The sequence below is a fragment of the Scomber japonicus genome, chromosome 17, assembly GCF_027409825.1.
Source record: "Scomber japonicus isolate fScoJap1 chromosome 17, fScoJap1.pri, whole genome shotgun sequence".
Taxonomy (NCBI): Eukaryota; Metazoa; Chordata; class Actinopteri; order Scombriformes; family Scombridae; genus Scomber; species Scomber japonicus.
In genome coordinates, this window is record NC_070594.1 from 15,837,563 (window position 1) to 15,849,535 (window position 11,973).

Genomic DNA, 11,973 nt, shown 5'->3' on the forward strand with positions numbered 1-11,973 from the left:
AAACTAAATAAGATCAGATTAAGAGATAATAATATTTGATCTAGAAGAAAAATAGTTTAGAAGGTGAAAAATATTTTTTTAAATTTCATCTTTACCATGTAACAGACATTAAAACAAACAGCACAACAACAGAAAATATAAATAAAACCACTAAAAAAGCTATACACTGTGATTATACACAATGCTGACAGTACTCGCTACTACAACTATGGTAAAGGACATGCATAAAAGAGATCCTGCTTCTTGTAATACTAGCAAAACATTCATAAATATGATGATATGACTTCATAGATGAGGAGAGCTCAACAATTTGAACTGTAATGTGTGGGCTGCTCTCCACTCATCAACGCCACAACCGTAGCAACAGTTTGAGAGTCTCAACAGCAGAGATGCTAATACAGAATTCAGTATAGTATAGTTCAGTATATCTTTTTACTCCACCATCCAAAGAATCGGCATAATCTCCAACCCAAATGAGATTTCCCTCTTCAGAAGAAACCTCTCTCAACCAGCTCCTGACAATGATTAATGTATAAAAATGTCCAGTCAGCCTCTTTCACTCTTGCATATCTCAAGGTAAGTTCAGGGTTGGCCATGAATTAAATATTAAGTCAAATGTGCTGGGTGAGGGGTATAAAACTCATTTCTTACTAGATTTCATAAGGCTGTCTTTAGAAAAATGTCTAAATCAATTAATCATTAAGAAAATCCATGAAATTAATCAAATCATAACACGATCATGGTATACTCAAAGTTTTCTTCATTTCTTTTTCATTAAACAGCCATTTATTTAAGAAGAGGATTGACTGTGTGGACATGATGCACACATGAATCTTTCCATATGGCAGTCACTGAATGGAAGAGAGAGTTTTTAGATAAAGAGACAATGACAGATAATGAGCCCTGACAGCTTAAATAGAACAAAAAGAAGAGTGATGCACAAAAGAAGAATGAGAACAAGGGTAGTTGAGGGATGGATTAGTGCATCTACTATAAACTCCATTAGAAAGTAGACACAGACAGGTTTGATGTAACAGTTAATAAACGTATGTAGATACTTCAAATGTTACAAATTCAACTGACAAACCTCTGAGGAAACATTTTCTATCAGCACTTATGTATCTCACTTCCAAACCAGCTCATCTTCCTCTGCTCGACAGGGACAGACAGAGGCTGTTACCATAGAGATCACATTGGAAACAAACCTCTAAACTAAATGTTTACGGAGGTTTTTTCAAATTGATTTTTAGCATAGAAAGAAAACAACATGTTGAGTTTGTGGATAATATTTCCTTCAATGTTGTAATCATCTTGACTCAAAACTCCCATGAACACATTCCTAAATATATTATTTACCAAAAGAAATAAAACACAAAAACAAAAACATCAGTCAAAAATCTAACTAGAGACCATGCCTTGGATAGAACAGGAGCAGTCATAAGAAATAAGTTATGTATTTACTGTATGTATAATAAAAAATAAAGGACTTTGTACATTTTGGCACAACATGTACAAATTGCTTTAATTTATGATATCATATCCAGTATGCGTATCACACTGATAAACCTTAAAACACAACACTAACCCTAAGATGTTAACAACAGAGCATGTCCTATATAAAAGTTATTGCTTTTCATGAAGATGAACGGGTGTCTTCCCTCCTTATCTCTGTTAGATGCAAAAGATTCAGAGAGTAAGTGTGAAGTCATATATCTAAGAGCAAAACCTACTGTTTTTATTGTAATATGGTAATATGGTAATATTATTACTGGAAAAAAATACAATTCTTTGGGCTATTTTGGGTGTATGTCTTTATAATAGCTGGTATCCAGGCTGTAATTTATTCACCAGCTTCAGGAAATGCCACCCAGCCCATGATGGAACTTCCTCCCCCAACGCTAACCCAAACACCCCATCAGCGCTTGCTCGACTACACACACTCTGAGAAATGACACAATGTATTACTGAGCTCCAGTTACAGCACAGCAGTCCATTGTCTGTAGCCAGAAGATGAATCTGGAGCAAGTATAGAATTAAAATCAAGTAAGATTCAACTACTTTCCTTAAATATATAAGAAAATACAATCAAAAACTGCCAGTGGTTACTGAGATAGGTGTGTTTGTTAGCAAGCATTCGTGCCAACCGCCTTGAGCTGGTTTCAATATCTAAACAAGCTCACTCTACCCTGAATCACCATGATAACACCTGTTCAGGTACATGATTTTTCCCTGACAAAGCCAATGTTAACAGCTGCAGCAGTCCCCGACCTAGTTTTGGCATTGTCAGCAAAATGCAGCTATAAAAAGGGGAATAATTAATCTAGCGCAGAGATGTGAGTATTCTTCACATTGTCTCGTTGGCTTTGACAGACCTCATTTAAAAGCTATTGTAAGTGAGAAAGGGAGGCGATATTCAGCACAGGGCCAGTGGGACATGTCACTAGCATGGCTACATAGTATATACAGGCCTGTCAATGGATTCAGCGGCTGTATGAGCGAGGGCTGAATGCTCTGTGAATAAGTGGGCCACTGCAAAGCTTCTTACACAGCAATGGCAAAATCCAGCAGGGTCTTCTGTGGCTTGACACATGGGTTAGAAACATATGGCCCCTCAGTGTGAGACAAGATAACACTGTGCCAAGTTTCAGAAGTGGAAGCATGTAAAAATGAATTACAATGAGTCTTTTGAAGCTTTTAGAGTTTTTAAAATTGGTTATTTGAGCTGCTCTTTCTTTAAAGGACGTCAGACAAAGAACTGCAAAATTGGCCCGAGAACTTAAGGAATCGTGTCTCACATCCAAAACCACATGAAAACCGAAATAAATGTAGTAACATGTTTGGTCGTGGACATGAGCGTGCGTGGTGTCAATCTTCTTTAACTCTCAGCAAGAAATATCTAACTATTGCTTCAAATTAGATTCTGTTGTCTTTTACAAACTGCCAGCATCATTGTCTGATGTCTTAGTTATTTTCCTCCCAGTTTTCTACTGTCATTTTGACTCATGGAGGGCATTAGTGTGAATCAGAACTTAACCTGCATGTATCCATCCTGAGCTGCACTGTCATGGTTGCTACCTGGACTCCAATACCAAGAGGAGCATATAAAACAGCTTCTTGCACAGCAACCTAGAGCACAAACCCTTCAGCGAATACACAAGGACCCTTCAGCCAATATTGAGACAATATAACACAAAGTCCAACCACAGAAAGAAAAAAAACAAACAAACTACAGTATATAAGCTCGTGGAATAGCTTCCATAGCAACGTCGTCTGTGCAGAATTTAAACAAACTGTATCCCAGCTCATCTCTCCGGCAGCTGTGACACAGAGAGAGCCTTGTGTGGCTTTACTTCCCTTTGTCAGCCTGTGTGCTGTTGTCTAGGTGCTGTGCAGTCCTTAGGAGACGCTGGAGTCAACATTTCCACACTCCCAGCACCAGCGTCTTCGGGGGGGGGGGGGGGGACACCACATCACTGCTCTCACAACTATTTACATATCAAACGCTTCACCTGGGGAGGACAAGTTGATGTTTCTGATAGCTACAGTGGATCAACAGTCTGTGCACGTTGCAGCATTTCAGTCTACACACACACACAAACACACACACACACACATACACACACACACACACACACACACACACACACACACACACACACACACACACACACCTCTTCTGCTCTCTGACTGTTGCATAGTGTACACCTGTTTTGGAAATTTACAGACAAAATGACTTAGCAGTTGCCTCATTGCAGATCCCACTGTGTTAATGAAGGTACAGTATGTTTCCATGGAGAACCTTGTCACATACTGATGTTGTGTTTGCTTGTTTTCGGGGGTGTGTGTCCACTGGATGAGACTAAAGTAGTTGTGCAGTTTGTTATAATGCAGAATTAGTCATGTGGACAAGATGTATCTGGTGCAGAGAAACAAACACTATCTTTTTTCCCACAGAGGGCATTAAGGAGCAGCAACTACTATACTATGATCAAAGGCTGGAGACAAGAGGATTAACACACACACACACACACACACACACACACACACACACACACACACACACGCGCGCATGCAATTCTGTCCACATGAAGGACAAATGAGATGCATCACATCTCCTTCAAAACAGAACCACATACACACCCTGTATACCAACACTCACACACTAATGCCAAAATAGCTCATGATTAGCATAAAATTAATTAAAAGAAGTAATTATCTAATATTCCTTCAAGCTCACTTTGTAAAATAGATTTGAGCCACATATTTTTTTTACAGCTGACTATATAACTTATTGGAAAATGTCATGGGATCAAAGATGGGTTTAATTCAAGTCTGATCCTTCACTCCGGTGCCAGATCAATACCCCATTAACATGATCCTGAGGTTCTTAAGTCTCGTCTTGGCTCACATCACATCAAAAAGGAGTTCAAACATGAGAACATAATCACGCGCTGACAAAAATGTTCTAAGGCTGTAGGTGATGAGAGTTTGAAAGAAAGGGCACAACACAGCTGCAGGTTGGTCAGCTCTGTCTCCTCTTCTGTCTGCTTGGGTTTTTTTTTTGTGCTGTCTTCCTCATCCATCTTTTCCCTTCAAGTTCATTTTGTCCACCCGACCCCAAGGTGCGCATTCACCTCCCGCTGACAAACACGTCATGACCACACACTTAACGTATGCACACCCAGGACAAAAACTGTATTCTTACCATTCATGGCTGCAGGTGGAGAGTACGGGCAAGAGAGGGAAGTCCTCTACTCAGCTGGCTGGCTGGCTCACAGACATCTGCAGAGAGAGAGGGAAAGATTGTGATTGCGAGTGTGATTGTGTGTGTGTGTGTGTCACAGAGGAGTGTGTGTGTGTGTAAGCACATATAAGACGAGCACGCTAGGAGGATAGACAGAATGTAAATGCGTGTGAGAGGAGGGAAAAAAAAAATCTCTCATCTCCCTGTTAACAATGCAAGAGAGGCACACTGAACAGCTAGTACACTGAGGGATGAGAGTGAGAGGGAGGGACAGAGGAGGGGAAATAAAGAGAGAGGAGGGAGACAAAATGACAGAGAGAGAGAGAGAGAGAGAGAGAGAGAGAGAGAGAGAGAGAGAGGAGGATGAGGAGAATTGAAGCAAGAGCAGGGGCAGACACAATGCCAACAGGGAGGCAAGGGGAGCGACAGTTGAGGGATACAGTGGAGGGAAAAAAAAATGATGGTGGTCTAGGAAGGAGGCAGCATTTATCACTGTCTGCTCTCAGATCACAGACAGTAGCAGTTTTTTTTGCAAATCTTAATGTAGTATCTTTATTACTCCAAGGCTAATTTTCTCTTTGACATTTGGCTTCCTGCGCAATTACAGTCCAATTTGGCTTTATCTCTCTTAATTGGAACCTAAATGTGTCTTTTTGGAAGATATCTACTTGGATTGCTAGAAATATAAACATTTGTCTTACCAAGAACATTCATATTTATCTTCTGGATATATTAGAAATATATATTGGAAAGGATGTGTCTTATTCTCTTTATTTGTTTGCCAAATAAAGGCAAACAACCCGCCACCTCCATCCTAAAAAGAAATAAAGAATATTTGCCTCATCAGGAATAGAAAGATAAGTAGGGATAATGGTGGGATAAAAAGTTGTAAGATGAGAATGTGTCGCCAAGGGCATTTATAATAAAGTTAAATACAGTAAATACAATATTCACACAGAAAATAAAGACGTATGGGTGCATTGAGTGCAGTCTGCAATCCACTGTGGCCAATAGGCAGGGAGCCACCTGATGAGATTTCTCTGTGGGATATGTGGCAGTCTCCCAGGAGGTGGAAGGGACAGATGAGCCCCATGCAGGCAATATTCTTAAATTGGAAAATGAGCTTAACATGAATGGGCAGTCATTTTTCAGCAGTGTGGCAAGCCCTGACACATAAAAAAAACTCTGCAGGTGGTGGAGGGTCCATGTTTTCTTGCAGCCTATCCCTTTCTTTTCTCATGATATTTTTTTCAGTTCAAATGCTTTGTCTGTGTATCCCCCCCCAAACTTCAAATTGAAGCTATACTTTTCTTAATAGAGGCACTCTCCCTCCTTTTCAATTTGAGCCCAATTTCCTCTCCCTGCAATCCTGATCTTCAGATTTTATTAGACCCCTTTACTCAGACTTATTTCCCCTTGTTTCATCCATCTATAGTATCAACTTGCCTATAGCTAACAAGCAAGGTTTCTCCTCCACTGTGATTTCTGTCAGGTCGGAGCAATCTCCTCTCTGCTTTGGCCAAATCATCCCTTCACACTCTTTATTCCCCCACTTCACTCTGCACTATCTTTTCCATTTCAGCTCCCCTATTTCTTATTCATCCCTCACTCGAACATGCATCCTCTTGCATGTGACTCCCACCCAATTCCCTTCATCCCGCCCTCTCCTTCTGCTCTTGTAACACTATTCCTCCATCACTGGCTTCCTTCTTTTCGTGTGAATTCCTGAAGGGGAGACTGTGGTTGTTGTAGTATAAATCATTCTCTGCACATGCCGACATTGCCAATTACTTAAGAGCAATGAACCGCTCACTGTGGTGTGTGCCTCTGCATACACTTCAATACATGCACTGGTGCAAGGTGACGCACAGCATGAGCAATAAACAATACAGTACACTAGCAAATATGAATGACATCAAAGAAACAACAATGTGGAGACAACATGATACAAAGGAAGCAGTTACAAACAATATGTTAATTATATTAAAGCAATACCATTTACTGTGTGTGTGGTCATCCACATTTGTCACTGCATTATGGTTTTAGATCCTTTAATCAGGGTTTCTGATGTAAAGCAATGATTTCTTTCCCTTTTTTTTTTAGAAAGTAGTAGGAAATCAAAAGTCCTGACCTTTCAAACACACAACTCAATAAAAGGAGTGGGTTGTACCACCTGTGAAGCCTACAGAGTGCTCGTAATGTCCTCCCTAAGTTCTTATTAGTTACAAGTGTTTTTTAAATTGGGTTGCAACAATAGTTAAGTTAATAAAAAGTTAAGATATCCATTTGTTAGTGAGGACATTAGTAGTTTGTAAATCAGTTGCTGAATAAGTGTGGCATTTAACCCTCTGTAAATGCCACGCTAGTCAGCTAATGAACGTTAACCCCGCTAGTCTGCTAATAAACGTTAGCCCCGCTAGCCGGCTAATAAACGTTAGCCCCACTAGCCGGCTAATAAACGTTAGCCCCGCCCCCAGTCTGCTGACGTAATCGGTTATAGCTTTAGACCAGCAAATAGTTGGTGCTTGCTCTGGCTCCTGTTCTGAGGATCGGGGCTGGAGCTTTGGCGGTGGAAAAGCAAAGAACCGGTGCTTAGTTAGGCTCTGGCTCCGAACCAGCTCCAGCTCCAGCTCGGTGGAAAAGGGGTAACAGTCTAATTAAAAGATATCAACTGTGTCACCAGGATCACTGCACTATCATATGTTGTAACTTTACATACTTTGTAAAAAATACAGTTTTAGTGAAGCAAATGATACATTAAACTTTTGTAAGTCTGGGTACAAAACATGCATGTTGTGTTGTGTGAGTTTGTTGTATTCATGCAGTTTATTATGACTGGAAAGTATCAGATGATCCTAGCTAACATTATTAAGGTGGGTCATTTTGTGAACTGAACTACATTGTGTTATTTTTGTCAAATGTAATATCATCCTCCCAGTCCTCAACATGATTAAACAGCGGTGTGTCAAGTGTTATATTGTTGTATATCATTTTCTTTTTTACACCCTAAAATATAATATCGCTATTAGTAGCCAACGTTAGTAGGCTATTGTCAGGACCTCTACACCTGGAAGTCACTGGGTGTAAATACTACATTACTCAACACTGACATTATAACTATATATTATAACATAAGATTAAATGTATGCAGTGTTGGTGCAACCAAATTTCTTCAGTGTCATCACCCTGAGAGACTTTTCCGCCTACAATATTTCAATCCTCCAAAGAGATATATCCACAGGGCTCCAGTTAAGCCGTGTGGGTAGCGTGATGTATGCTATACTGTATATTAAAGCTTCAGTGTTTCAACTGGTATGAGTGCAAGTATATAATGACAACAAAATGCATTATTGGCTGTACTATTCTTTTACAGTGCAAATCAAGTTCAAACAGAAGCTTTGTCTTAATAGCCTTCTGAGCTGTACAGGTGTGTGTTGTGTTTATATAGCTATTGCATGTGTATGCCTATTTAGCACACTTGCATCCACCCTCATACACAAACATTCTTCTACCCTGAGGTGTATATGTGACTTCAAATACAAGATAGGTATCTCCTATTGGTTGTGTTTAAGAGCCTCCTCTGTTCAAACAACACATATCCTGGATTAAAACAGCACAGAATCAACAGAAGGCAAAGATGGCTCTCTATATCAACACTGACTGCACCTTCTTTGGCTCACAACAAAAAGTTTCCCTAAATGTTCTTGTCATTCCTAACTACCCCTTGAGTGCATAAAAGGACTTGACAACATCTGAAATAATATTAGGTATTTTTGATTAAATTTGACTTGTAGCTTGGACCTTGTTGATGTGATTGATTTTATGTTGCACAGAGATATTGGAAGCATTTCATAATGTGGATGGCTCACAGTGATGTTTTAAAGCCATATTAAGCCCTTGGCAAACTTATGAAAAAATACTTTGAACAAATCTCATGCAAGAATGCACGAATGTCATGTAGGAACTGGAAAAATAAATTGTGCCCTATATTATTGTACTCAGACATGCAATCATGTTGATAACTATCTATAATCTTAACTGAAGATCCCCTAACAAGCTTTTTCCTGAGCTCACAACCTGTTATCACATGACCTAAGTTTCATACTTGGGGTAAAAAAAAAAAACTGGAGCACAATTGATTAATTGTTAACTGCATTGAATAACTGGTTGGAACATAAATTTGACTGCAAATCTTCCAGCCCATCTTTTAAAGGAGCAATGTGTCCAAATCTAGATTTAAAGACCTTTTATCACTTAGAAAGTCTCTAACCAGGTAGCATGTGTAGTCTGCTGTGTTCCCAGGGAGGGATGAATGGGGGGGCAGCTGGACTTGGCTGTAGATGTCCAGTCAAGTTGTCCTTGAATAAGTGACAGTCTTTACAGACATAGTCCGCTGTGTGCACTGAGAACATGGAGACTACATGGTGTATTAACAATAGACAAAGGGTGGGTGGTCAATAGAAGCCCTTTGCCCAGGGGCCCAAAAACAGGTTATTCCAGCCATGCACTTGATGATAGTTGAGGTGTATCTATGACAATTATAGTAGAGGTGGGATCATTTTGTAGACTTGTTATTTCCAGTTCAGTTCAGTTCAGTTTTAGTGTGTATTTTGTGATAATGGCTATCAGAATTGGTCTAAAAATATATACATCCCTACATTCATTTTCATCCACCCTTTATGTGGGTTCAGGTTGCAGTGGCGGTAGCCCGAGCCCAGAAAGTAGGACAGATATTCTTCTCCTTTCAGCCTTGATGGTATATTGATGTTTAAAAATGTTAACGCTTGGAGTGTTTTTGGTTTTGAGAACAGTGTGATTCAATTTAAGGGCCAGTGGTTTGCTGATCCACTGCAATGAGAGAAAATGAATCAAAGAACCTTTGACTCTGCTCTGCATGCTGATTGACACCTGTGTGCGCCACGCTGGACCAGTCGGATGTACGTATCAATGTGTCGGCCTGTGTGCATGAGTGTGTCTAACACACACTCCTCACACAGAGGGCGACCCTGTTCTAGCAGAAACAACCCAGGAAGCTTTGCCTAGACTGAGGAAGAAAGAGGCTAGTGTGTGTGTGTGTGTGTGTGTGTGTGGGTGGGTGTGTGTGTGTGTTTTCTCCCTATTGACAAGAGCACAGATACAAAGACACACACACACACACACACACACACACACACACACACACACACACACACACACACACACACACACACACACACACACACACACACAGTGTTGTGCTGCAGGTGAATATCAGGGACACTTTCACTAAGAGGAGTCATTTTTATATTTATCCTCCTGATACATTTACAGGTCAGATCCAGCAATGATTCACTAAATCCTATTTTACTTCCTTTGCACTACCTACCCAAAACACTTCAACACAAACTGACCTAGATCATCTGACTGTTTTATGATCAGCCTGAATGACCATTTATGCCCCCTTTTATGACAACAATGAACGTCTAACCGTGTATATGTGTATGTGTGTCCATGTGTGTGTTATGCAATGCTTTGTTTCTTGGCAGGTGGATATGCAACAGTCCCTGCTGGGATGGTGCCAGATGTCATCGGAACTGCAGTTTAGACGGACTTTGCCACTTCAGCAAAGAAAGCTGCCCCTTTCTGTTTTCACTGAGAGCAGCAAAACACGCACACACACATACACACACACACACACACACACACACACACACACAAAGCAATCTCTATAATTAGTCTATACTGCAGTAAATGAACACTAGCATGCATAAACTGCTAATGCGCCCCTATCATCTCTGGAAAAGTATACTGATGTTAAACAATGTAGAAACCTGAGAACAGCTTTCCAAGTCAGTGGCTTTAAAAATGGAGACAGTGGGATAACAAACACACCTGACAGGCTTCAAACAACAGCTCACACTGTCACTGTTTAAACAAATAGTCTTAAACAAATAGCAAGCCAAAATTAGAATATGCACTACATGCTAGATTCAATTCAATATAATCCTACATATAAGGCTACTGTGTGCTGTGTTGGCCACCACAGACCCTCACTAGGCCCCCATAGACAGCTCTACAGAAACATCATAGTGATTTTTTCCACCAAGATAAGCATCGCCATGAGATTAGTTAAGAGTGTTGTGTCATTTCCAGTGAACACACCCACTCTGTGAATAGTACATTTACTCTAGGGAGAAAGGATGACTAATCTCTGGAGTAATATTATTAGGGAGCAAATCTCTAATTACACCATGATTGCAATGGCTCTAAAATAAATGATTAAAAAAAAAATAATAATCTTATATTCAGCATTCATTGTACTATAGGCTGCCTACCGTGCATTCAAGACATATGACAGTGACAGTGGGAATAGAGCGTATGTCATTGACAGCATATAGGCAAATAAACCAGACAGCCTTTTTTTTGGCAACTTGAATATAGGCCTATAAAATAAACGTATCATTTAATGTCAGATAAGGTAGTTGTTAAAACGCATTTTATTTAGCCCATATGGTCTGAAGAAGCTGTTTTTTAAAGCTTGATCTAAAACCGCAGGCAATAGCTCTTACAAAAGGTTTAGTGACAGGATTTTAGAAATTCAAGTATTTTAAAGGTAGAAATAATGCCAGATGTGATGCAGCATTGTGATCAGAGCCACAATATACGCTATCGTTACATTGCCTTGCCTTTCATGTGTAACGTTAGGCTTTAATGAGCAGGACATCCCACTTACCTTACAAGAAAAGGTATTTAAAAAAAAACCCAAAAACAAAAAAATACATCAACACAAGGTCAACAATGGCATTGTCCAGCGTGTGGAACTACTTCTTCTTGTCATGTTAAATATGGCAATCATTTCTTCTCATTTACCTGTTGCAGTAGAAAAGCGGCGGTGATCCGACATCCAGGATGGCAATCAGGCTGCTGAAGAGGGAGGAACCGATCCGGCAGCCTGGGAGGGTGTGTGGACCGGATATGGGCGTCTTCACTCAATGGTCAAGGTATACGCAATTACACATATAATATCCGGTCATGTTTGTCAAAATAAACCTCTTAAGATGTTCATATGTACATTTGTAGTTGAACACTTTCCTTATTGAGTTTTGGTTTTATTTCTTCAATATATTATTTGGAAGGTGTTTTGGAAGCTCAATAATAGGCCTAAACTACTGTAGAGGTCTTTCAAAACCTGGCAAAAAAACAAATAAAAAAAAAACATAAACCCAAAACTTAATTAATAACATACACTG

At 39.8% G+C, this 11,973-nt stretch overlaps 1 protein-coding gene across 1 annotated transcript in view; it reads right to left on the bottom strand.

The window, feature by feature from the left end:
- Positions 1-11,632, bottom strand: part of itsn2a (intersectin 2a) — a 34,650-nt gene extending 23,018 nt beyond the window's left edge. The window contains exons 1-2 of the mRNA XM_053336554.1: positions 11,594-11,632; positions 4,706-4,782 (exon numbers count right to left, since the gene is read on the bottom strand). Of these exons, the coding sequence (XP_053192529.1) occupies positions 4,706-4,712 (7 nt within the window). The 5' untranslated portion in view covers positions 4,713-4,782; positions 11,594-11,632. The remainder of the gene's footprint in view (positions 1-4,705; positions 4,783-11,593) is intronic.
- Positions 11,633-11,973: the final 341 nt, after the last annotated feature.